Consider the following 27,107-nt stretch of genomic DNA (forward strand, 5'->3'; position numbering starts at 1 on the left):
TAGATCATTTCAAATGTGTGTAGAAGTCAATAATACAACAGACAGTGGCTGCTGAGACCTGGGGAGGGGAAAGAGGGGTGACTGCTGAGGGGTTTCTATTGGGTATAATGAAAGTGCTTTGAAATTAGATTGTGATGATAGTTACACTGAAGTGTACACTTTTAAAGGGTGAGTTTTATGGCACTTGAATTAGACTCAAGTACCCATGGTTTACATCTCTAGTCCTAGCTACCCAAAGAAGCTGAGATCTGCAGATCATAGCTTAAAGCTAGCCCCTGGAAGGAAAATTGGTAAGACTTGTCTCCAATTAACTACCCTCAAAAAAAACTGAAGTGGAGCTGTGACTCAAATGGTAGAGCACTAGCCTTGAGTAAAAGAGTTCAGGGACAGCCTCCAGGCCCTGAGTTCAAGGCCCAGGACCAGCACACAAAAAAGAAAAAGAAACATGTCTATAGTACCATGAAGCCCAGTGCTCCCATCACAGGCTCTCCAGCCTCCATTGTGACCAGCCTTGATCTGCCTGAGCCTCTCTGCTGCGTGTCTTTGCTAGAAGTCAGCTGTATTTTATCTATAAATGTTTCAGTATATGTATCAGAAAGGCAGGGGCTTTTAAGGACTCAATCATAACATCATTATACCTGCAAACACTAAGGTTAATTACGGATTAGATTGGCAGCTTAGACTGAGTTGCTTGGGGCCTGCTTGGGGAACACCTGGGACTGAACTCCTCAGAGATATTCGTTAACACGGTCACATACCCATTCAATGTTTGGATTCCCATATGGGTGATTAGTTTGTTCTGATGTAGTATCTAAGCAAGAGCCACCCCCTGTATTTCTTCTTCATATTCTGTGTCTTTTTCTTCCCTTTGGAGTTTTATTCATCAAAGAAAGTAGATGTGGCCAAATAAACATCCCCTCCCAGCTCCTTGTCAATAGCTGGCTTGTAAGGCTGCCCTGGGGTTACAGGAGGCAGTGTGGCACGAGGTTAGATCTGAACCTGGCACTGTAGACGCTTAGAGGTTGGTCTTCAGGCCCTGTCTGGTCCTGATGCTCTCCAGTTCTTTTTCTCAGCCCAGCCTGTGGAGGGGGAGGGGGGTCATTTCCTGGTAGACCCATGGAGGCAGAGCTGTCCACCAAGAGAGCCTGGCCTGTCACCCGCCCTCTTCCTTGGAGTACCTCAGAGGACACAAGACCCTTTCTCCCCTGTTGCCAAGATAATCCGGGCTGGGAGTGCTGGCTGGCCCTCACTTCCCTGCCTGGGCTACGTGCACAGCCCAGTGCCACCTTCAACCCACTCTGGTTTAGCAGCTTCTCCAGGTGCTAAAAGAACTTCAACCACAAGAGAAAGGGGGTGCTGAGGGCGCAGAAACAGGACGTGTAGCCAGGCAGCATTGCTGTAACACTTGTGCAGTATAGCGACTATTGGGATCGCATCCTCCTGGTCGTTATCTAATCTAGAACCAGAAGGTATTCAGCACGTTGAGAGGACCGTGTTGAGCACCGTGCACAATGCTGAGGAGGTATCAGTGGCCCCCACACGCCAGGTTCTGGATCAGTGTTATTCATTACAAAGTGCATGTGTGTGTACGCTGGTACTGGGGCTGGGCACTGTCCCTTAGCTTTTTTATTCAGGGCTGGCATTCTACTACTTGAGCCACAGTCCCATTTTTTGGTGGTGAGTTGGAGATAAGCCAGCTTGGGCTGGCTTTGAACTGCAACCCTCAGATCTCAGCCTCCTAAGAAGCTAGGCTTACAGGCCTGAGCTACTGGCACCTGGCTGAGTACTTTCAGCTCTTTAGAACAAGAGACAGGTTTGTTTGGGGGATCTTTTGTGTGTGGTGGGGTTAGCGGGAGGGAAAGGTTTCCCTGGCCCCAGAGCTCCCTCCTTTCCCTGTTCTAATCTCTCCCTTCCCCCTCCTCCCTCATGGGGTGCTCCATCTCCCCACTGCCTGCACAGGACTGTAGCACATGAAGGAAGACCCCTCAGAAAACCCCAACACCAGACTTGGGGCTCAAACACCGCATTTGTCAGCCTGGGGGTACCCACTGTGTGCCTTGCAGCCATGCTGTTGGAGTGAAATCTCAAATCCTAAAGAATTTGGGGGCTCAGCTGTCAGTCAAAGCAGCGCTTCATAATTCACTGCGCTTCCATCCATAGCTGCTGGTTTTCCTCACGAGGAACATGTTCATTTTCACCCCTTTTCCCGGCTCATGCTTGTTCACGCTGTAATAGAAGAAGCTTCACCTCCACACTCATTCACCTCTGCATTTCCATGCCTTGCCTTCCCTAAATGACTCTGTACGTTCTGTGGAGTCAGCACCCCCACTACCATCCACCCAACAGTGATAACCCTCAAAGTTAAGTTTAAACAAAGGGAGCATTTTAAGGTATGGAGTGCCTGGGCCAGCAATGAACTATTTCACATGGTAAATGCATTCAGATGCTCCAATGCAGGGCCCAGTCACACAGGAAAACCAGAAGTCAAGAAGTAACTGTAGGGCTGGGAAGGTGGCTCAGTGGTAGAGTGCTTGCCTTGCATGCATGAGGCCCTGAGTTCGATTCCTCAGCACCACATAAACAGAAAAAGCTGGAAGTGGCACTGTGCTCAAGTGGTAGAGCACTAGCCTTGAGCTGAAGAGCTGAGGGACAGCGCCCAGGCCCAGAGTTCAGGCCCTGTGGATTAAAAAAAAAGGTAAATGTATATAATGGTGAGAGGAGAGTGCGAAGAGATGGAGCTACCAGACATAAAAATGCACAACATCTGCCCTACTATGTCTGTATGATAGTGGTGGATTGAAAGAACATTCTAGACCTGGCAAGTCAGGAAGCACTGTGAGCTAGTGTGGTAACTTCAAGGACAGGCGATGATGGGTGGGTTGTTGGATTCCAGCCATAACAAGTATGCCTGGTTCAGTGTGTTCAGGGCCTGGCTCCCTGTGCGACAGAGGCAGATCCCAGGAAGCGGGAAGGAAGAAACGCTGACCGCCATCAGAAATTGGGCCAGTTGGCCTCATCATGGAAAGGAGTTGGCAGTGGTTCAAGAGACAAGAATGTTCTATGCCCCTGAACTGGGCTGTTCAAAGCAGGAACTTGTGCTTCAAAGCAGAAGAGGGTGGTTTTGTTTTTTTTATTTCCTTTTGTGGTTTCTCCTAGCAAATGAGTGGCAGTCTCTGCTTACAGACTAGCACTACGTCAGGCATGGAGTGAGTGTGGCCTATATCTCTGTTTCCCCTCCTCTCACCCTGTCATTTTACTTTTACCATGCTTTCCAGAAAGTTTGCCTCCTGGGAGAAGGCTCTTGACAGGTTCCTATGCGCTGTCAGATCACTGCCTGGTCCCAGCTTCTGAGAAGCCGCTAGAGCGTGCGGTGACTTGGCCATTCTGTCTCTGGAGCTGGAGAAGGAGTCAGGTAGCTGGAAGGAGCCATTTCCCACCAGGAGCATGCGGGGATCTGGCCTCAGGGATGGCCTGCCCAAGGTGAGCAACCGGCTGTGCGTGGGGTGAGGATTTGACTGGCTCTGGTTCTGGGTTTTCCAAGGAAGGCGAAGAATGGATTCTGAGAGGTTGGAGATGGTAAATATCTGTGCTGCAAAGCACTTTACCAGTTGGCTGGATAGGACAGTGATCAGCTGGATGATCGGCCGCACAATTGCTTTGGGTGTGTAGTCTCTGTCCAGCTCCTGAAGCCAGATGTGGATCTGTCCTGCCCCCCCCCCCACCTCTTCTCCTGGACCCTGAAGGCACTCAGTGTGGCTCAGATAACCTAGCTGATTCTGTTGATCTCTCTACCTCCCTCTGAGGCCAGTGAGGGCGTCCTTGTGCTGTCTTACCTTGTCTTGTGTTGGAGGAAAGCCGAACGCTCCTTCACACTACCCATCTGTGCCAGAGACCAAAGAATAGGATCTACTTCGAAAAGCAGCATGGAGCTAGGTGCCAGTGGTTCATGCCTATAATCCTAGCTACTCAGGAGAGTGACACCTGAAAGGTGAGGTTAAAAGCCAGCCTAGGAAGGAAAGTTGGTGAACCTCTTATCTCTAATGAACCACCCAAAAGCCAAAAGTGGAGCTGTGGCTCAAGGGGCAGAGCACTAGCCTTGGGGAAAAAAAGTTCAGGGACAGTGCCCAGGCCCTCGGTTCAAGGCCCAGAACTGGCACAAAGAAAAAGGAGGGAAGGAAGGAAGGAAGGAAGGGAGGGAGGGAGGGAGGGAGGGAGGGAGGGAGGAAGGGAGAGGAAGGAAGGGAGGGAAGGGAAGAAGCAATAGAAAGAAGCCAGGCAATGTGGCTACCTTCCCATCCCAAGGGTCCTTATATCCAAGTTAGGTGAGGCTCAACGTTGAAGCTCCTTTATCCTGCCTCACTTAGAAATTTTAAGTAGAGCCGGGCGCTGGTGGCTCATGCCTGTAATCCTAGCTACTCAGGAGGCTGAGATCTGAGGATCGCAGTTCAAAGCCAGCCTGGGCAGGAGAGACCGTGAGACTCCTATCTCCAATAAACCACCAGAAAACTGGAAGTGGCGCTGTAGCTCAAGTGGTAGAGCGCTCGCCTTGAGCTGAAGAGCTGAGGGACAGTGCCCAGGCCCAGAGTTCAAGCCCCACAACCGACAAAAAAAAAAGAAATTTTAAGTAGAACAGGAAAATAAAAATAGAAATGAAACCATGACAAGTGGAGGGCTGTTTACAAGAACTCAGTGGATTGTTTACTGTTGCCATAGTGATCATTCTTGTCGGGGTACAATTGACAGCTGAGTAACCCATGCTACGAGCTCCCGTCCATTACGTGAAAACATCCAGGCTACCTGAGAGCTTTGTCCACAATTTGGAAAGTGGGAAACGGGAAACTTGTGGAATTTCCGTGTCTCTTGCTTCTGGACCTGTCAACGCCTGGCACTTCGTGCTACTTAGGCCATCGCTGAGTGTAAATTTAAAGCTGGGCACGAACTTTGCTGGTTTAAAAACAAAGGTTAAATGGAAAGAGGCATCTCACCAAAATGCTAGACCCTGAGCATCGAGAGTCTAGCATTTAGATACCGAGTCTAGACCCTGAGCATCGAGAGTCTAGCATTTAGACACCGAGTCTAGACACTGAGCATCGAGAGTCTAGCATTTAGACACCGAGTCTAGACACTGAGCATCGAGAGTCTAGCATTTAGACACCGAGTCTAGACACTGAGCATCAAGAGTCTAGCATTTAGTGTCCCCATCTCAGCTCTGTCAGAATGCGTGACTCCGGTCTCACTTCAGGAGGTTCAGATACAGAATTAGACCAGAAAACACCGACATTGTCCAGGCTGGCGTAAAGGTGACAGCATGGCCACTGGCTGGCCGTGGCTACTCACTTCAGATCTCTGGGTGAGAGTCCTTACTGAGGCCTCAGTTGGGAGTGGGGAGCAACTTGGGGTGCAGTGGGGACCTCCATATGCCCCGAGGTGTAATCAGGATGTGGCAAACTGGCTGGCTGGTGAAGAGGACAGATGGGACCCACGCAGAAAGCCAGGCCCCATCGGGCTTCCTCAGGGGCTCTGGAGCCTGGGCTCCCTCCCGGTCCCCCGCTGAGCCCTGTCTTCACTCTCACCTTCCCAGCCCAGTCTGCCCCGTGTGTTCTCCACTGGGCAAACTCACCACTGTCTCACGCTGGTCTGTCCGTGGCCATCACCTGTGGGCTCAGGCTCCACGCTGGCGACCGGGGCTGGCTTCTCCAGCACTGTGCCTGCTGCCTACAGCAGTGTGTACACTCAGTAGGAGCTCATTAAATGCCTGGTGGGAGGATGTGGAGGTCCCATGGAGGGAAAGTCGAGCTCTTACAACCCAGCATCACCACAAGCACAGGATGCAGCTTCCTGGCTGTGGGGGTTCTGGGACCCAAGGTCAGCTAGTCCCAGCTCTCTAGCCCCACTTGATCCCACCCGACCTGCACTCCACCTGCGATCTGGCTCCTCCTCCCATGGTCAGCGGGTGCTTCAGAGCTCAGCCATTGTGATCCAAGTCAAGGTCAACACCTGGTGGCCTCTCTCCTCTTTCCCACTTGCCAACAACTTCTCGAAGTTCTCTCTTGCTAGGTGCTAGTGGTTCACAGCTATAATCTAGCTAGGCAGGAAGCTGAGATCTGAAGATCATGGTTCAAAGCCAGCTCAGGGAAGGAAAGTCTGTGAAACTCTTACCTTTGATTAACTATTCAGAAAAAGCTAGAAATGGTACTGTGGCTCAAGTGATAGCCTTGAGCAAAAAAAGCTCATGGACAGGGCTTGGGTCCTGAGTTCAAGACCCAGGACCAAAAAAATAATCTCTCTTTCTTAAAAGGCAAAACAGCCCAAAGACAGCACACAGTTTGAAAATACAACCAACCCATTGTTCAGCCTCTCACCCAACAGAGTTCACAAGGTGAACTGGGGACTCAGGGTGACAAAGACAGAGCTGACACTGCAGAGGAGACAGAATGACAGACAGCAAGCAGATGCACAGACATGGTGATACGCTTGACATAAAGAGAACAAAACAGGTGATGGACACATCAGGCCACTCTCGAGATGCGATGGCTGGAAGAACTTTCCAGGCAGAGGAAGAGACAAGTGCAAAGGCCCTGTGGTGGGATTGAGTTCTTCAAAAGGCTGGGGTGACGGGAGCAGAGTCAATGAGGGGAAGGAATGGTAGGCCGGACCACACTGCCCAGCCTGCGGGGAAGGCTGTGTAGTACTTTGCAGAGGAAATCATCGGTTCTCGTAAACCAGAACACTCAGGACAGTTGATAGCAGGATGCTAAGCACAGACTGCTTAGTGGGAGAGGGCATGCTAGAGAGAAGCAAGGGCAGAATTCACTCTGCATCATGAAAAAAAAAGCCCTTTTGGTGTTTAAGACGGTTGGAGTCTAAACAGAAGGAAGAGTAAACAAAAGCCTACGTAGCTTTAGTTTAACTGGGCATGCTAGGTCCTGTGTGAGAAGACAATGCACTCCTCTGTGCCAGTAGTGGGATTTGAACTCTGGATCTCATGCTTTCTGAGCTTGCTCTCCGGGCTGGCGCTCTACCACTTGAGCCATACCTCCATCCTGGCTTTTCATCCGTTAATTGGAGATGAAGGTGCACAGACATTTCTTCCCAGATTGGCTTTGAGCCACAATCCTCTGGACCTCAGAATCCTGAGCAGTTAGGATTACAGACATGAGCACCTATCTGGGTATCCAGCTACCATGTACTCTTACTCATTCAACAAACACCAAGTGCCTTCTCCGTGCTCAGCACTATTCTAAATGCCACAGAAAAATGCCTGGCTTCTTCCTCAATATCTAACAACTCATCATTGCACAATCACCATTCCCTGCCTGATAGCCTTTATTCTCTGAGCGTTTTATTTCCTCTGGAGCACGCTTTAAACATGGGGAGAGGGGAGGGCTCGAGAGAATGCCCCTTCTATCCCAATAAGCAACTTCCAACCGCAGGGTCCGCTTGATAATGCAACATGCCATCGCCGTTTTGGAATTCGGGTGACTAAGGCAGGAAATGACAAGAGACTGGAGGGGAAGTAATTTAGAAAAGGAAGAAGGTGGAGGCCGGTGAGAACGATGTCGCTAAGGGAGATTACTCTCCAACATGACTTGCACAAAGGGGAACTGACTTTTGGGGGGACAGGCTCCCACCATGAGTGGACATGAACTATTTGCTTACAGGGGAGAGGTGTCTTGAGTGACACCAAGAGGCCAGAGTGCCACCCTGGGATGGGTAGGGTGGGGGTGGAATTATTCCCAGAAGAATGTCTGTGCATAAGTAAAGTCTTGTTTGTCTTCCCTGAAGTCCTGCCTCCCCTTGGGATGGAGAGCAGCCTGCTGGTGGTTTTGTACCTGTTCTTGTCGGCCAGGCTGCTGGTCTTTTGAAGGAAGTCAAGGAAGGAAAGAGCGCAGTAGGCTCCCTCTCCCTGGGAGACAGTTGCCTCCTGTATAACAAGAGAAAAGCGCTTTGTGGAATATTTGCTTTGAGTTCAGCATTTAAACAAGCACCAACTCAAGAGGAATAAATACCAGAATCAGTAACTGATAGCAGATATTTCGGGGCACTCCCTTCCTGAGGAGAGGGGACTAGCAGCCCCTCTGGTATAACAGAGCAGTAGCGTGAGCCATCTTGTAGCCTCCTCTGAACCAAGAGGAAAATCAAAGACTAGGGTAGGTTGATCTATGGCCTCTTATTGACAATAGAACTAATAAATCTAATGAAATTCACACCAACAGAAGAAAGAGGAGAAACACTTGAATTATACCAATGCTTTGTCTGCCACATCTCTCTACAACCCAGAGGGGGGAGGGGGGACAAAAAACAGAGAATTCAGGACTAAGCCCCAGCCTCACTCACCTTTTGGTGATACATTAACTGGCTTGAACCAGCCTTGAATTCTTTGTTGATCAAACAGACCTGACCTCTGCTATACCAGATGGCCTTGGGTGTGGCACTCACATGAAACTTCATACACATGTATGTATGTGTGTGTATAAATTATATATGTCAGTTATATATTACATATTTAGCTTATGTAGCTTGATGCTTATTAGAAAGAACTAGAACTAGATCATTAAATCTATCATTTCATAGATCATATTTCTTTCACTTACTTTTACTATCATTACGTAGTTGTACAAAGGGGTGTCAATTCAGCATGTCAGGTTGTGAATGCAATGCAACTGGATCGATGTCACCCTCCCATTCTTCTCCCCCATCCCTCCCAACCTCACCCATCCCCTCAAGGTTATTTGGTCCAATTTCACATATGTACATTGAATGTAATAACTTCATTCACCTGCGCTTCTTTCTCCATTTCTGTGACCTCACCACCATCTGACAAAACATGCCTCTGCTTCCTTATAACTCATCTTGTTGGAGTTACACCTTGGAATCTACCCTTGCACATACCATCCTTAGTCAGCTTGTCTGTGCACATACCTTGTATGTATTTTCACATGTTTCTAATTTAGATCTAACTTCCAGATATAAGAAAAACATGCACCCTTTGTCTCTCTGATCCTGACTTACTTCACTTACATACTTGTTTTCCCAGGTCCATCCGTTTCCCTACAAATGACATAATCTTATTCTTCCTGATGGATGAGAACAATTCCGTTATGTTTAACATCTTCTTCACCCATTCATCCATTGCAGGGCATCTGGGCTGATTCCATAGCTTGGCTATTATGAATAGTGCAGCAGTGAATCTGGATGTGCAGGTGTCTTTCTGGTATTCATAAATACTATTTCTTCAGGAGAAGGTTTTATGTTTTTTGAGATGGAGTCTTGTTATGTTGCCCAGACTGGCCTCAAACTTACAATCCTCCTGCCTCGGCCTTCCAAATAGCTGGGTTTACAGACACAGACCACAGGGCCTGGCTTGTGTGTGGCAAGGTTGTTTCATTTAATAGTTTCAATTTTATTGTCAAGGCGATGTACAGAGGGGTTACAGTCACATACGTAAGGTAGTGATTGCATTTCTTGTCTAACTTGTTACCCCCTCCTCTGTTTTGTGTTAATAGTTTACCAGCAATACTTGGTTGTGAGAGGAAACGTGCAGTTGGTAGACAACGTTTGGTCATCACAGCCTTTGGCCAGTTTTCTCCTAATTAGAGTTGCCTAAGTCTTTAGAAGCAGTCAAGTAACAATACGTATTTTCTTTTCTCCAGGCTTCCCTTCCCCTTTTCCTTTCAAAGAAAGAAAAGAGAAAGGAAAAGCACTTCCATGTTATTTCCATGGTAAACCCCCCTCCCATGGCTTGTATGACTAAGAGGCAGGCAGAAGGAAGTCGGGCCAGCCGTAGGTGAAGCTCCCGCCTTGGAGGTGAAGCAGGGCCCTGAGCCGCCCTCAGTCACTTGTCCTCCCTGTCTGGGGTCTATTATAAGCGGGGCAGACGCCAGGCGCTGCTCTTCACACCTGGAATCCTAGCTACTCAGGAGGCTGAGATCTGAGGATCACGGTTCGAAGCCAGCCTGGGCAGGAAAGCCCCTGAGACTCTTATCTCAATAATCCACCAGAAAACAGGAAGTGGTGCTGTGGCTCAAGAGGTAGAGCGCTAGCCTTGAGCTGAAGAGCTCAGGGACAGCACTCAGGCCCAGAGTTCAAGCCCCACGACTGACCTCCTCCCTCCCCCCCCCCGCAAAAAAAAGTGGGGGCAGAACCTTCTTCCATTTACCTTGACCCAGGATACCTCCCAAGTCCTCAGTTTCTCAAACCAAATGCCTTGTTTTCTTCAATGCCAGTCATGGAGTGTGAACTCGGGGCCTGGGCACTGTCCCTCAGGGCCTGGGCGCTGTCCTTGAGCTTCTGTGCTCAAGGCTGTCAGTTGAGCCACAGCTCCATTTCTGGCCTCTGGGTGGTTAATTGGAATAAGAGTCTCTTGGACTTTCCTGCCTAGGTTAGCTTCGAACTATGACCCTCAGATCCGAGCCTCCTGAGTAGCTAGGATTACAAGTACCAAATACCTTAATAACTCGGGCACAGCTAGCAAGAAGGGATAAATCCACAAGTATCTCTACAGAAGGTACACTGGTCTGACCTGTGCCCTTTGGGGGCGGTATCTAAGAAAATCAACTTATTACGTTGTGGCTTCATTTCATCCCTGGGCTCAGATGAAGAGAGCCTGGTGCCAGGTTCCCAGGGAACTTTGTCAGCAGATGTGTGGCCTGCAGCTGTGGGCTCCATGGAGCTCTGGCGTGGGTCTCCACAAGGCTCCCATGAACAGAGCATGCAATGAAGCAGGTAGATCAGGAAAAACCCAGCTCTCCTGGAACCCACAGCGTTCAGACATCGGGAGGGAAATGTTCCACCGGTACCATGGCCCAGGAATTTCTTTCTGACCACAGCCTCTGCCTCACAGCCTGGCTGACAGACACTACCTAATCTACCCACAGAAGTCCCTGCCACATGTGGCTTTCCCAGTTCAAACACCAGGAAGAATAAAACGTGGGAGGCCCAGGGCTTAGTGTTGCCACAGAGAAACCAATAAAAGCTGTGTATTCACAGTACAGGCTGTCTACTATGTATTTATTGAATTTGTGCCCATCCTGAGACTTGAACTCAGAGCCTACACTTTTTTTGCTCAAGGCTGGTTCTGTGCTACTTGAACCACAGCTCTACTTCCAGCTTTTTGGTGGCTAATAAGTCATGGACTTTTCTGTCCAGGATGGCTTTGAACTGTGATCCTCAGACCTCAGCCTCCTGAGTAGTTAGGCTGCGCCTCCTGAGCCGCGGCCTCCTGGTTCACCCTGTTATGTAAGCTTTCCTTTATTGCCCCATCCCTGCCATTGCTGAGTCTGCCAGGTCTAGTCACATCTTTGACTAGATTCTCTGGATCAATCATGGTGCGGTTTGTTTTGTATCCAGAAGAAGGAGAGGAGGCCAAGGGGGCCATCACCATCACCAACCCCTGGCTGTGGGTTTCAGCCCCATAGGCACTGGCTTTGCAGAGTCCAGATCTCCCATCTGAGCCACACAAATCAAGACAGGGCGGTGGGGGGGGGAGGAAGCGGGGCGGGGGGGGGGGGTGGGGTGGAGGGGGCGGGGCAGAGGGAGCGGATTCCCATCGGCATTTGCCAGGCCTGGAGAGTATTGCTTTAAGGGAAGGAGAGGAAGGTGATTGTGCACACCTGCCCCCCCTCCTGATGCCTTCCTGGGACTACTGGCCTGGGACTCCGCCCGCCTTTGCTGTTCCAGGAGTCCCCAAGTTGTCATTTCCAATTGTCTCCTGGGCCTTAAGGAAGTCACTAACCAACCACCACTGTGTCACTAGAAACGGAAGTGGTTTCATGTGCTGGGATTTGAAACAACAACATAAAAAGAACCTACAGAGTGTGTGTGTGTGTGTGTGTGTGTGTGTGTGTGTGTGTGTGTGTGTGTGTGTGTGTGTGTGTGTGTGTGTGTGTGTGTGTGTGTGTGTGTGTCCCCACTACTAGGGCCTGCACTCAAGGCCTCATATTCTCTCATACCTTTTTCAGTCAAGGCTGGCACTCTACCACTTGAGCCACAGCTCCATTTCCAGCTTTTTGTTGGTTAATTGGAGATAAAGTGTCTCACAGACTTTTCTGCCCACCATCCTCAGGTCTCAGCCCCTGTAGCTAGGATTATAGGCATGAACTCCCAGCACGTGGCTTCATTCTACTCATTTTGAAAGCTTAGTATTACTTTACACTTGGGCATAATTGGGCAAAGGGAGTTTGAATATCATATTTTCAGATAAACAACTTCAGGCATTTTCTGGACAGGGAGCCATGAATTCAAGATTTTTCAACTTGTTCCAAAAAAGGAAACTGAAGCAGAAACTAGATTAGTTTCCCATTTATACGGTCAGATTGGCAAATTGATATTATACACACACACACACACACATACACACACACACACACACACACACACACACACACACACACACACACACACACACACACACACCAGCAGTTTCCCTTCAATATTTCTCTTTCAGCTACTTTATAAAGCTTTTTGAAAAAAAAGTTCCAAGAAAAACAGCAACCCCCCCTCCCCCGGCTTTCAGCCTGGGAAGTTGCGAGAGATCTCCTGCCCATCACCTCATTTATTCTTACGTGTCACCTCATTTAAAAGTCCTCATCATTGCTGCTGAGTAGAGACAGAGGGCTGAAGCAAAGCAGGAGGGAGGAAGCTTTATTACCCTGTCCATCTGTCAGTCTGTCTGTCCATAATCAGTCTGTCTCGCTGGGTCTCCATTAGCCTGGCAGATCCTAAGGAAACAATTGAAAATGTTGCAGATTCTCAGGCAAAAGACACCCAAACATTTTGCTGACTCCCAACTCAGTCCAGATTCCTAGAATTTTACTTTCAGCGTGAAGGATGTTTGTGAAAAGAGACTGCAATTCAGGATGGGAACAAATCCAAGTGGAGAAAGGAGCCGAGGAGAGACAGGAATTGGATGGGGCAAGCAGGGGGTGGGAGGGCAGGGGGGCAGGGGAGGGGGCTGCTTGTCTGATGGTCCCTTCCAGTAGACATTTGCTCTAACAACTGCCAGGAGAGAGGAACACAGGCAGGCAGCCTCACTCCATGGCACCCAGAGGTCACACCCAGATGCTCATGTGCAGGGTTCAAAGCATCCAACCTCTGGCTACAGGAAGGAGGGAGGGAAGGAGTTCAGTGGTACTCCATAACTGTGTAGAGACTCTGTCCATTCCTCTGGGTCTTGCTTTGGCCAGACATTACTGCAGTCCAGATCAGTTTCTTTTTCTTTTCTTTTTTTACATGTTTTATTATCTTTAAATAGTTGCACGAAGGAGGCGCCAATCTAACAAAGCGGTTTATGTATACAGCTCATCTTGATCAGTGTTCCCCCTTTAACCTTCTCACCCCCTCCCACCTACCCCTTCCCTTACTTTTCTTACAATGAATTCGTACAATGAATTTTTGCCGGGCACTGGTGGCTCATACCTGTCATCCTAGATACTCAGGAGGCTGAGATCTGAGGATCACAGTTCACAAACTAGCCCAGGCAGGGAAGTCTGTGAGACTCTTATCTCCAATAAAAACACTCAGAAAACCAGAAGTGGCGCTGTGGCTCAAGTGGTAGAGTACTGGCCTTGAACTGAAGAGCTCAGGGACTGCACCCAAGCCCAGAGTTCCACGACTGACAAGAAAAAAAAAGTTTTGTTTTGTTTTGTTTTGCACACTTCTTTTTTTTTTTTGTCATTCATGGGCTTGAACTCTGGGTCTGGGCACTGTCCCTCAGCTCTTCAGCTCAAGGCTATTGCTCTACCACTTGAGCCACAGCACCACTTCTGGCTTTTTTTTTTCTGCTTATGTGGTACTGAGGAATTGAACCCAGGGCCTCATGCATGCAAGGAAAGCGCTCTACCACTTAGCCACCTTCCCAGCAGCCCCCCCTTTTTTTTACTGCATTCTTCCCACCCTTCCACTTCCCTTTTCATTCACCTACCCCTCTCCATTCATAAGGAAATGGAAAAACTTAGAAAAAATGTATTACTCGAAGTAAGCCAGATCCAGAGAAACACAGACTGCATGGTTTCCCTCATCTGCAGTAGACAGAATGTGCCTATAAATCTAAACACAATGGGTGGCGTGCAAGTGGTTCCAAAGGAAGTACACCCGAGTCTACAGAGAGCTCCAACAGTATAATCTTTTAGAAAGACTTTGTCAAAGTCCAACAATATCAGCAGCAGATCTGTTTGGGAGTCTCTGTGGCACCTGCCTGGGATTCTTCCCCTTTAGAGCAGATCCATGAGGCTACCGTGTGTGTGTGTGTGTGTGTGTGTGTGTGTGTGTGTGTGTGTGTGTGTGTGTGTGTGCGCGCATGTGTGGCATATCCATGTTGCCATCCGTGAGACTCTCACGGACTTTCCTGCCCAGGCTGGCTTTGAACTGCGATCCTCAGATCTCAGCCTCCTGAGTAGCTAGGATGACAGGCGTGAGCCACTGGCCTCAGGCTTGCAGCTGTTTTCAAATAAAAAAATAAAACACCATAAAAACAAGGAGAGAGCAAGGGTAGGGGCAACATTGTCACAGAAGGAATGTATTCTTTACCTGACTTGTATAGCTGTAACCCCTCTGTACATGACCTTTATAATAACAATAAAAATTTAAAAACTAAAAAACCTCTGCACATGAAGCAGAGCCAGCTCTGCTCTGTGGCCTGGCTCCGGCTTTGGCTCTGAAGCTGCCCAGGGCAAATGTGAAATCCTCTGGTTCTCTAGAACCAGGCCAGGGTCTTCTGCTCCTCCTGTGGTCCTGGTCCACAGAGTGGGGTGCACCAGACTAAGAGCTGCTATTTGCTGATACACACGTGTCTCATGGCTGGGGGGTACGGGGGGGGGGGGTTGCGAACTGGGGACTCTTTCCACATCATCTTTGCTGTAGCTTCTTGAGAATACCTCTCTCCTCGCTCCAGAGGACTTGTGTCACATGATGCTCCTTGCTTCCCCCGCCCCTTCCTCCCCCCTCCTTCCTCCTCTGCTTTTCTTCCCTTTTCAGAGAATGTGGGTGGGAAAAATGGAGGTGGTGAGGGGATTTTTCTTATGCTCTTGGAAATTCTCTCTCTCTCTCTCTCTCTCTCTCTCTCACACACACACACACACACACACACACACACGTGCTGCCTACAAAATGACGGGCAATAAACACAAGCCGACAGACAAGGCCATCCCCTCTGCTTTGATCTCTCCTAGTTGATGTTTATATTGACATAATGTGAAATACTTTCAAAGTACACTCAAGGGGAAAGTTTGTCTATGAAGATGATCAGAGCTGGGTGCTGGTGGCCCTCCTGTAATTCTAATTGCTTAAGAGGCTAAGATCTGGGGGCTGGGAAGGTGGCTCAGTGGTAGAGTGCTTGCCTTGCATGCCTGAGGCCCTGGGTTCGATTCCTCAGCACCACATAAGCAAAAAGAAAAAAGCCGGAAGTGGCACTGTGGCTCAAGTGGTAGAGCGCTAGTCTTGAGCTGAAGAGCTGGGGGACAGCGCCCAGGCCCAGAGTTCAGGCCCCACAACTGGACCCAAAAAAAAAAGAGGCTAAGATCTGAGGACTGAAGTTTGAAGCCAGCATGGGTAAGAAAGTCTGTGAGATCCTATCTCCAATTAACCACCAAAAATCCAGATGTGGAGCTGTGGCTCAAGTTATAGAGTGCTTAGCTTTGAGTGGAAAAAGGTAAGAGATAGTGCCCAGGTCTTGAGTTCAAGCCCTAGTACTATCAAAAGGGGGAGGGGAAGGGAGGGGAGGGAGGGGAGGGGAGGGAATAAATTATCAGAGAACTTTCTCCACTCAGAGTTGACTCCAGTTGTTGTGGGTCTGAGCTCAACTACCATCTGAGATGCACGGCAGACTCCATTGACCTTGGTATACATTTCCTTCATGGATGGAAATACAATCTCAGTGATTCACAGTTCCCAGACATCAAAGGTCTCATACCATTGATGGAATACACATCCTTTAAAAAAAAAAAAAAGAGTGGTTTCTGTGTAAGTCCTCTCTCCTGGCCCTCAGAGGGAAGTATGAATGAGTCTGTCTCCTTCCCATTTAAGATGAAGAATTCTTGAAAATAAGCCATGGCCTCTATGAGAAGAAAGCCTAGAGCTGAAGACAAATGTGTCCCAAGTGTCCTCATGGACCTTGAAAGTCTGTGTCTGCACAGAACGGGGGTCAGAGGGGGCCAGACACTCAGGGCTCCCAGCCCCTTTCCCACACCTGTCCCTAGCCTGGGCTTGCTGCTGCGTTCTCACAGTGTGGTTGGTCCTGGGGCAGATGGCAATGCTCAGCATGGAACCTCCTCACCAACTTCCCTGTCTCTGAGATGCTAGCTTGCTCACAACAGTCAAAGCTCCAGAGCTTGGGGCCATGGAGCACTGTGACAGATGACACAGGAGGAAGCAGGATTGAGTCCTGATGCCCTCTGACCCTTGCTTGGAGAAAGAGGGAAGGAAGTGGGATGGGGAGAGAGCCCCCTCCTTACAGGGGCCTGCGTGGGCCAGAGAGGCCTGGGCCTGGCCCTGTGACTTTTTACACGGCAAGGGAAGCTGGGGGTTGTGTGCCAGACATGGTGGCCCAGTAATCTACTTGGCCCAAGTACTGTTATTTTACTTATTCATTTTTAGGAAAGCAAGTGCCTTTTTTTGTTGTTGTTGTTGTTAGTCTTGGGCCTAGGCACTGTCCCTGAGCTCTTCAGCTCAATGCTAGCACTCTACCGCATAAGCCACAGCACCACTTCTGGTTTTCTGGTGGTTCATTGGAGATAAGAGTCTCACAGACTTTCCTGCCTGGGCTGGCTTTAAACTGTGATCCTCAGATCCCAGCCTCCTGAGTAGCTAGGATAACAGGCGTGAGCCACCAGCGCCTGGCCACAAGTGGCATTTTTTCAGGCTGGAAGCATGGCTCCATGGGAGAGCATCTACCTAGCAAGCAAGAAGCCCTGAGTTTAAGCTCCAGTCCCACTGTAGAAATATACATAAATACACTCTATGCACGCATGCCACCCTCCCACCGCAGCCCCATGGCATTCACCTGGCTTGCTCACATCAGTCTCTTTCCCATATCCCCTACAGTGTTCGAGTTCTCTTTGATTTCTCTTTTCTAGAGCTGGGGTTTGAATATAGAGTTCTGTTTGTGCTAGGCGAGCACTTTCTCACCCCGCTACCTTCCCCAACCAAGGAGATTCGTGACCCGGCCTCTTCTAGATGCATGTGCATTTCATTTAAGAGTTGACAGGCTACAGTAGGAAACAGACTTGGTCCCGGGAAGGAGGCTGCGGGGACACAGGTGTCCTCAGTCCAGGCTCATGGAGCTGGTGTAAACTTCACTCCACTATCAGCGGCTGGGACTGCTCAGGCTGGTCCCCTGATGCATGTACTGGGGTTTGAACTCAGGGCCTGGGTAACCTCCCTTGAGCTATTTTGTTCAAGGCTAGCACTTGGTCAATTGAGAGAGCTGTGGAGCTCTGCTTCTAATTTTTTGGGGTGGCTACTCGGAGATAAGAGACTCATGGACTTTCTGCCCAGGCTGATTTTTAATATTGATCCTCAGATCTCAGCCTCCTGAGTAGCTAGGATTACAGGTGTGAGCACTCAATGCCCAGTAAGCTCTGTTTCTTTTCTTTTCTTTTTGTCGGTCATGGGGTTTGAGATCTGGGCTTGGGTGCTGTCCCTCAGCTCCTCAGCTATAGCACTCTAACACTTGAGCCACAGCTGCACTTCCAGTTTTCTGGTGGTTCATTGGAGATAAGAGTCTCACGGACTTTCCTGCCCTAGCTGGCTTTGAACCTTTATCCTCAGATCTCAGCCTCCTGAATAGCTAGGATGACAGGCATGAGCACCAGCGCCCAGCAAGCTCTGTTTCTTACTTTCCCTTCACTCCTGATCTTTCTTCCAGGGCCTTCTAAGGTCCCTAGCCCTTCCCCATGGCCCCCTGCAGCTAGGGGAAGGCAGCCTCCACCCACGGCCCAGGCCCAGCATCCCCCACCTGTACAGCCACAGGTCTGACTAGCCTCATGGGCTTGGCACTTGCTCCCTGCAATAATTTCCCTTCCAGCAGGCTAATATAAATAGCAGCCACTGCAGAAATCAGCGCCCAGCTCCATTTGTGGCTCTCTAGGCTGCCTCCCACCTTTCGGTTCCTCCAACTCCCCACACACACGCCCCTTCACCCCTCATTAGCTCAGCCTCCACACGTTTCTCTTCCTCTGCCCCGGGGGGAGGGGGACCTTCCCCCACTCCTCCTTACCCCGACATGGAAATTTCCAGGGCCACTTTCTCAGGGAAACTTTCCTAAGTCTTTTCCTACCACAACTTCCTGACTCATGGTTTCCCACAACTTCCCGCATTTTCTTTCCATTGCACTGAAATCAAATGGAAATCTGTGCTTACCTCTGTGGAGCTGTGTCCCCTCCAAGAAGTTGGGCATGTCCATCAGGATCCATTTTGTTTGCCATGAGGGCTCCAGCAGAGATCAGGCAGGTAGCAGATGCTCGAAGGGCCTAATCTTGGTGAGTCAGTGAATGAATCAATGAATGAATGAATGAATGCTTACATGGCTTTCTGGGTTTCTCCAGTAGTGGCCCAAAAGGGGGCTGAGGATAGATTCACACACTGAGCCTGGCTCTATGAAAGCTCTTCTCCTGGGAGTCTTCCTTATTGTTTGCCCCTGTGGCCCTCAGTCTCCCCTCCCTGCCCCGCCCCGCCCTCCACTTCTTTCCAAACACTTGTTCGTATTTCTCCTGGCTGCTATGTGAAGATTGACAAGTGAACTGGGCATGATGGCGCATGCCTGTAATACAGCACTCTGGAGGCTGAGACACAGGGATTGGGAGTTGGAGGCCAGCCCAGGCTTCATAGCAAGATCATTCCCAAATACACAGAGCAACAGACAGACAGACAGACAGACACAAACAGAAAGAGAGCAGGAGATGAACATATGTGGGAAGTGCCCTGGAAACTTATTAAGACTGTGTCTTCCATTCTCCCTGGAACCTTGCCTGTACCTAGTAAACATGGATACCAATGTCTTAGCAGTGGGCTGGGATGTAGCTCAGTGGCAAAGTGCTTATAATGCAATGTCCCAGGTTCAATCCCCAGCACCAAAAAAAAGAAAAGACAAAAGGTATATAGTTTAAAAAAAAAAAAAAAAAAACCAGCTGGGTGCCGGTGGCTCACGCCTGTAATCCTAGCTACTCAGGAGGCTGAGATGTGAGGATCATAGTTTGAAGCTAACCCAGGTAGAAAAGTCTTCGAGACTCTTACCAATAAACTACTCAGCCAAAGCTGAAAGTAGTGCTGTGGCTCAAGTGGTAGTGCGCTAGCCTTGAACACAAAAGGGCTCAGAGACAGCACCCCAGGCCCTGAGTTCGAACCCCAGGACTGGAAAAAATAAAAAAGAGTCTCATTGACTTTCCTGCATAGGTTGGCTTCAGACCATGATCCTCAGATCTCAGCCTCCTGATTAGAGAGGATTACAACATGAACCATTGTATACTTGTTCTTCAATGAACGTGTATTATTTCGTAATAAGAACATTAGGTTTTATTTACAGAGCATTGCTGCTTTCTGAGGATCCTGGGGACAGGAAGTACAGGGACTTCCTGCATGCACTTCCTGTCTGCACAAAGGCTCCAAGTCTACTTGTGTTCCTCAGATACACATGCATGGTGTAGCATTTTCTATGGCATAACAGGAAAATGATTGCACATCTTAGAAATACGCTCTCAACAAATGTAATGGGATCGGGGCCCGTATTTGCTTTATTTATGACCTCTGAGTACGAGAGTTCAGGAGTATAAAAAATTTTCAATGAAACCAGTTAAAGAAATAGCTAACTCTTCCAAGTGTGACTAGGCAACTCTTTGTGGTAAGATCATGGGTGATTGTGTTTCTCGTTTTCCTTCCTTGTTTTTCCTAATGTCTCTGTGATAATTATGTGTTGGCATAGTAAGGATGAAAAGGCAATTACTCTGAAGCCTACGGAAACTGTCTTTGCAGTGGAATGTTTACCTGAGGGGCTCAGCTAGGCGCCGGTGGGCACTGGTGAGTGCTGGTGGCCAGAATTCTAGCTATGGAGGAGACTGAGATCTGGAGAATCACAGCTCGAAATCAGCCCAGACTCACTGCATCGCCAAAGTAGGAGACACTCCATCTCCAACATAACCAGCAAAAAGCTGGACTGGATGGTTCAAATTGTAGAGCACCTACATAACAAGCAAGCAGAACCCTTGAGTTCAAATCCCAGTACTGGGGAGAACAAGTGTTTTTAGGGGGTTGTGTGACTTACTAAAAGATCATGGATTGGAGAGTTAGGGAGACTGGGTTTTTATTGGTCCATATTAAGTTGTCCATAGTAAGGGGTTTCATTGTGACCCTTCCACACATAGAATGTACTTTGATCATATTTGCTCCCTTTATTACTCTCCCTTAGTCTCCCTTGTAGTCACTTGGGTACCTATCTCTGACCCCACAGAAAATCATTAGCCTCCTGCGTGCTCATTCATTCATTCATGCATGAACATTTGTTGAGCTTCTGCTAAGTAGCTGTGCCTGATGCTGGGTAGAGAGTAGCAGAGAAACAAGAGGTGGTTCCTACACATACACACACACACACACACACACACACACACACACACACACACACACACACACACACACACACACAATCAGTCCCTTTAATTCTTGATAGCCACTTGAGCTAGGTATTATCCTCATATTATCCATGAGGAAACTGAAGCGCAGAGATGATACACTTGTGGTACATACCAGAGTGTGCCCTACTATGGGCTATGCCACACTCAAAAACATAACTTCCAGGCCCATGACATTTGTGGATTTTTTAAAAAGGGCCTTGAGGAGGCATTGGGGAAAATTGCCACACCTGGTCTCAGGGCACAAGCAAAACTTTTCACCTGAGATCTCACGGGCGAGAAGGAGTCCCTCGAGGGAAGAGCCAGAGCCAGAGAGTCTGGGCAGGAAGAAATGCAAAGAGAAGAGAGGCTGTGAACATGCACAGTGGACGCGCGTGGTAGACCCTGAGTGGCAGGCAGGGTGGGGAGTGCTGGCAATGGTAATGACCCTGCTTGCTGTCCCTGCCACCACCCCAGATGCTGCTGGCCAGAGCTCTTTATGACAACCGCCCTGACTGCTGCGACGAGCTGGCTTTCTCCAAGGGAGATATCCTGATGGTGCTGGAGCAGAATGTGCCAGAAAGCGAGGGCTGGTGGAAGTGTCTGCTCCACGGGAGGCAAGGCCTGGCCCCCGCCAACCGCCTCCTCATCCTCCCGGAGGTCCCCCCAGACAGGCCCTGCCCCCTATTCCTGAGGGGCCTGGAGAATGACCTCGCTGGCTCAGAAGGGACCTACGAGGTGCCCACCCCACGGCCCCCTCTCCGGCCCGGCCCTGTGTACGAGCCCATGAAGAGCTGGGTGGAGGGGCCTCCGCTGCCCACCGCCCAGGTCTATGTACTTCCTGAGCCACCGTCCCAGGCCAGGGCCATCTGTGAAAAGACTCTCAGCTTCCCCGAACAGGTGAGCATCCTTCCCCATGACAGGGCTGGCCGGTGGGGACAGCCATTCCCCTCCTGTCACCACTGGCCCACAGCTCCGCTGTGAGGACAAGGCCAGTGTAGGTGCCCAGGAAAGACAGGCTGGTGCTCAGGCCCAGTGTCTCTTCACACACCCTGTCATCCTGTGATTGGCCGGCTCACCAAGCCTGGCCCGTCCCTTCATACCCTGTCATCCTGTGATTGGCCGGCTCCCCACACCTGGCCTATTCGTAGCCTGTGGGTGGCTCTGTGGAGCCATGATGTGTGAGCACACTGCGGCTCACTACGGCCACCGGTGATGAAGCAGGTTGAGTTTCTATTTACACACACACACACACACACACACACACACACACACACACACACTCCCTCCATCCCCAAACTTTCCTTCTTGAATCATCACACAGATAGATGCACACAAAGCATGTATTAACCTAGGTATGGAGGCACAGCCACCATACCATCTTTAGGTTTGCCGGGGAAGTGGGGGGTTGGTTATTATTTTTGTTTTTGATAGGATTTTGCTACATGGCCCAGATTAGCCTTGAACTTGTTTTGTAGTCCAGGCTGGCCTGAACTTTCTTTTTCTTTTTTTTTTTGTCGGTCGTGAGGGCTGAACTCTGGGCCTGGGCGCTGTCCCTCAGCTCTTTAGCTCAAAGCTAGTGCGCTACCACTTGAGCCATAGCGCCACTTCTGGCTTTTTTTTCTGCTGATGTGGTGCTGAGGAATCGAACCCAGGGCCTCATGCATGTGAAGCAAGCGCTCTACCACTGAGCCACCTTCCCAGCCCTGGCCTGAATTTTCTTGACCCTCCTGTCTCCATCGGAATAGCGTAATGTGTGTTCAAGAAATGCTTGCATATATATGAGCAGGGGACTGGCTACAAAAGCTTGAGCCTATGGCACAGTGAACTCTACAACGCAGGTGTGATAAAAGAATTGGTTCTTTTTCTTTTTTGGTTGTGGGGCTTGAACTCTGGGCGTGGGCTCTGTTCCTCAGCTCTTCAGCTCAAGGCAAGCCCTCTACTGCTTGAGCCACAGCGCCACTTCCAGTTTTTGAGTGGTTTATTGGAGATAAGAGTCTCACAGACTTTCCTGCCCGGGCTGGCTTTGAACTGAGATCCTCAGATCTCAGCCTCTTGAGTAGCTAGGATGACAGGTGTGAGCCACCAGCGCCCGGCTAGGAATTGTTTCTATGAGGTGTTTCTAAGGGGAAAGAGCAATTCAACAATCAAGGACCAAACAAACAAACCTCAAAAAAAAATGTGCATGCACAGTGATGTGGATGCGGACATGCACCCTCCCCCACACTTCTCACACATAGGAAAGATCTAGATGAACCCCTAGATTCCTCTCAGGGCAGTGGAACTGATTAGAGAGAAAGAAGAAGAAAGCAGGAAATAAAGACCTTTATTTTATTCAGTCCTGTGTCCCGAAGTTCCTGCATCACACCTGGTGTAGAGTAGGTGCTCAATAAATATAAACCAAAGAGAGTCAAGAGTTGATTACAATATCTGTAATGTTTATAACATCAGTTTTTTTGAAAATGAAGAAGAAGAAGCACTTGGTAAATGCACAATGGCAACTTAAAAAACAACGAGCGGAATTAACAAGAAGAAAGCAGGCCAATGGATCTTGCCTGTCATCCTAGCTGATCAGGAGGCTGAGATCTGAGGGTGGAGGTCTGAACCCAGCCTAAAAACTCTTATGGATCCATGAAGCTCTTATCTCCAATTAACCACCAAAAAGCTGGAAGTGGAGCTGTGGTTTAACCTAAAAACTGTGAGGGACAGCACCCAGACCCAGAATTCAAGTCTGAATCCTGGCAGGTGCATGCATACCTCCTCTCCCCCTACACACACATGCACAGAAGAAATTGGGCAGATAATCAGCCTGCCCTACCCTCGCTGGCATGCTGTTATGGAGAGCAGGCGTGAATTGCTTGATCACGGATGGCATTTCCTGCCATCTGCCACTCTGCTTTCCATGCTCTGGCAGAGGCCTTGGCACGGTCTGCATTCCTGGTGGAGAGACCATGCCCCTGACATGCAGCAGGCCCCGAACGTGCCACTTCCTGTTTCCTAACACGCTACCTTCCACCCAGAGTCATCCCTTCAAAAAACCCCAAAACTTCTATTTCCTGACGCCAGCTCCAGATGCCAGGAGGAAGCTGAGAGAGTCTGCCTCGATTTTTCTGGAACACACAGCCAGATGGGCAGATGCTCAAGCCGCTGACTCGTGCTGGACCTTGGCAGTGTGTCTTTCAAGGACAAGCCACAGGAGCTGAAGTTAATTTCAACTTCTTCCCAAAACTATTAAAGAAAACAATCTACCAGAGGCTATCTCCTCTCCCTGGAAGGTGAAAGTGTCCCTAGGACCCATCCCAGTGCCGGGCTCCTGCAGGTACCTCAGCAAACATGGAAGAACGAAGCCACACGCCCCAAGACCCCACTTTCAGCTCCAGGGCTGGCGCTGGTGGGATGGGAAGATGGGTGTAGCACCGAAGCAGCATTGAGCATGAAGCACAGGGCACCAGCTGTTAAGAGCTGGACTTGGCACAAACCATGGCAATGGGGGCTTCTGCCCTACAGAAACCAAGAAAAACCACAGCCAGGGAGGGGAATTCAGGGACTCTCTGCCACCAAGCAGCTCCTGGGGGAAGGAGAAACCTCCAGGGACTTCCCTGGCTTTTCTCTTCCAAGTCTCTCCCACCTGCCCCTACGATGGATTTGATTTTGCTTTTCTCCTGTTTCTTCCTTTTCTTTTTCTCTCCCTCCTTCCCATCCTCCCTTCTACTCTACCTTACATCCTTTCTCCTCTGCAACCTCTTCTCTTTTCCCTCTGCTTATTTACACTTCTTGCCCAGCTGGGATTACAGATATGTACTACCATACCCAGCTTTTTTTTTTTTTTTTGTCAGTTGTGGGGCTTGAACTCAGGGCCTATGTGCTATCCCTAAATTTTTTTGTTCAAGCCTAGTACTCTACCACTTTGAGCCACAGCACCACTGAGTTTTCTGGTGGTTAATTGATAATAAAAGTCTCGTGGACTTTTCTGCCCAGGCTGGCTCTGAACCACGATCCTTAGAACTCAGTCTCCTGAGTAGCTAGGATTACAGGTGTGAGCCACCAATGCCCCACTCCACACTCAGCTTTTATGAGGGAGACTTTTTACCTTGACTGACTCCCAACTAAGATCCTTCCTATCTCTTCCTCTGAGTAGCTGGGATTATAAACATGAGCCACTGGGCTCAGCTCTATGGAGCTTTTCGTTAAACTCACCTTCAGATCCTAAGAGCATTGCTCAGCCTCTAGTATAAATCGAGACATTGAACAAAACCAGGTCTCCTCCACCCAAGTCTCCCCTCTTTCTTTGCCACTTCCCCACTAGGGCAGCCATGAACCTCAGCTTTGTTTTACTTTTTATTTCAACTTCCTTAATATAATAGACAGGCGTGACTTAAAACCAAAACTACAGAAATGACCACATAAGAAACATAATCAATTTTGATTGAAGTCCCCATCAGGGGTAAGATCTCTTGGTGAAGTTGTTCTTAGACCCACTAGTTCCTAACCTGGGATTTCTGCTCCCTTTTGAAACCCCGTTTCTCATACATGTTCCTTAACTGATGGTCCCTCCCCACCTCCACCCCCAAGCCTACGTTTTTCCAAGAAGCACTAGGCATGTTTGAAGTGGCATCATTCGGTCTGAAATGCCACCCTCAGGAAAGTCCCTGGGTTCTGTAGGTGTTCTTGTAGGCAAGCACAGTGTACCCGGGCAGCCAGGTGAATGACATGGGCCTGAAGTCCTGAGGGAGGGAAAGAGGCAGGGCAGCATTTGAGGAGAGTCTGCATCAGGGCAGATCTAGTGTGTCGGGACGGGTGGAGGATGGATGGGAGGGTGGGTAGCACTGGTAGTCAGGAACACACTGTACTGGGTGGTCCCTGGGCTTGGTAGTATATGATGTCTTGGCCATGTTTAGGGGAGAGGACTCAACTCAAAATGTAACGGGAGCCATTGATGGCCTGGGCCAATCAGCATAGAAGCACCAAGGTCAGAGTCAGGGTCATGGGCTATAATAAGGAAGATTCCAGAACACAGGAACCTGGAAGCATCTCTCAGAGGAAAGGATGGTGTTGTTATGGGATGAGAGGAATAAATATAGCCAACGCTGTTTTGCGATAGTCTCAAAGGGGACAAACAGCAGCCCAGGCTGCACAAAGGGGAGACAGAGGTATGGAAGGCTGGCGCTGGGGGAGTCTGCTCCTTTGTGCACAAGACTCAGGCTCTCCAGGGAGATGTGGGATGTTTCCTTCTTAACCAGGGCACTTCAGAGAGCCCTGCTTCCCAGAACCCAGGTTTTTACACACCCAGCTTCCTTTGCTAGGAAGAAAGGAGCTGCCAATTATTGGCCCCATACCTGTGCTAGCCATGCCTGTGGGTGCAGCCTGGTGAAGCCAGACTGGCTAATTGCTCCCATCTCAAACTAGCCACATTCATTCACCCAAAACAAACAAATGCTGGCCCTTCACTGCGCCATCCCTGTGCTGGGTCCTGGAGACACTGATGATAAAAGGACTCTGGTCTGGTCCTCAGGAGCTTCTCCTACATCTGAGCTGCCTCCTTCCTGTCCACATTTAAATCATCCTGACTCCCTCTCACCTCTGTGAGCCAACTTGGAAATCCCCTACTCAATGACAGGTTCCTTGGACCTCAGACAGAAGCTACATTCTCCCAGTGCTGGAGTTCAGAAACTGAGTCTTCCCAGCTCATCTTGTTCTCCAGCCTGTGCTGAATCATACTGGAACCCAACTTCCTTTCACTTTATATATAATAAGTCCCTGGCAGCCAGCAGCCTTCAGCTTACACACACACACACACACACACACACACACACACACACACACACACACACACACACACACACACACACACACACACCCCGAAGCCTTGCCCAGTGATATTCTAGTTCGAAGATCTAAGATAGAAGCATGAGAATCTGAGTTGAAGTTCACTAAATAAAGGCCAGGCAACTATAGCCCACGCCCATAATCCTAGCTACTCAGGAGGATGATTGTGGTTTGAAGCCAGCCTGGGCACAAAAGTACATGAGACTCTTTATCTCCAATTAACGACTAGAAAACCAGAAATGACACTGTAGCTCAAAGTGGTAGAATGAGTGAAAGAGCTCAGGAACAGTGCCCAGGCCCTGAGTTTAAGCCCCATGACTGACCAAAAGAAAAAGTTCACCAGATAACTCAGGTTTCTATCTGGGCTGCCACAGCTGCCCCTGTAGCATAGAATTGGCAGCTCTGAGCTCCACAATCAAACCAGCCTTGCCTTCCACCTCATAAGCTCATACTCCATAGGCTCAGTGCTGTAGCTGAGTGGGTTCTCCCCAGAACTAGGTCTTTAGTCATGTAAATCTACAGTGAGTCCTGCAGCTCCTCTCCGTGACCACCTACATCTGTGTCCCTTTCACTCTGCCCCTCTCCTGCCTGCACTCACTCCCCTGTCAACATCTCTTCTGCTTCCCACTCATTCCAGCAAAATCTGTCACTCACAGTTTCTCTGAACACCTCCTACTTCCCAATCTT

General features: G+C 49.3%; 1 protein-coding gene across 1 annotated transcript in view; it reads left to right on the top strand.

Moving 5' to 3' along the window:
* Positions 1-3,453: 3,453 nt before the first annotated feature.
* The window catches only part of Cass4 (Cas scaffold protein family member 4), a 32,810-nt gene continuing 9,156 nt past the window's right edge, over positions 3,454-27,107 (top strand). The window contains exons 1-2 of the mRNA XM_042699296.1: positions 3,454-3,480; positions 21,072-21,332. Of these exons, the coding sequence (XP_042555230.1) occupies positions 21,072-21,332 (261 nt within the window). The 5' untranslated portion in view covers positions 3,454-3,480. The remainder of the gene's footprint in view (positions 3,481-21,071; positions 21,333-27,107) is intronic.

Source organism: Dipodomys spectabilis, unplaced genomic scaffold, assembly GCF_019054845.1.
Source record: "Dipodomys spectabilis isolate Male_0828 unplaced genomic scaffold, ASM1905484v1 ptg000240l, whole genome shotgun sequence".
NCBI classification, from domain to species: Eukaryota; Metazoa; Chordata; class Mammalia; order Rodentia; family Heteromyidae; genus Dipodomys; species Dipodomys spectabilis.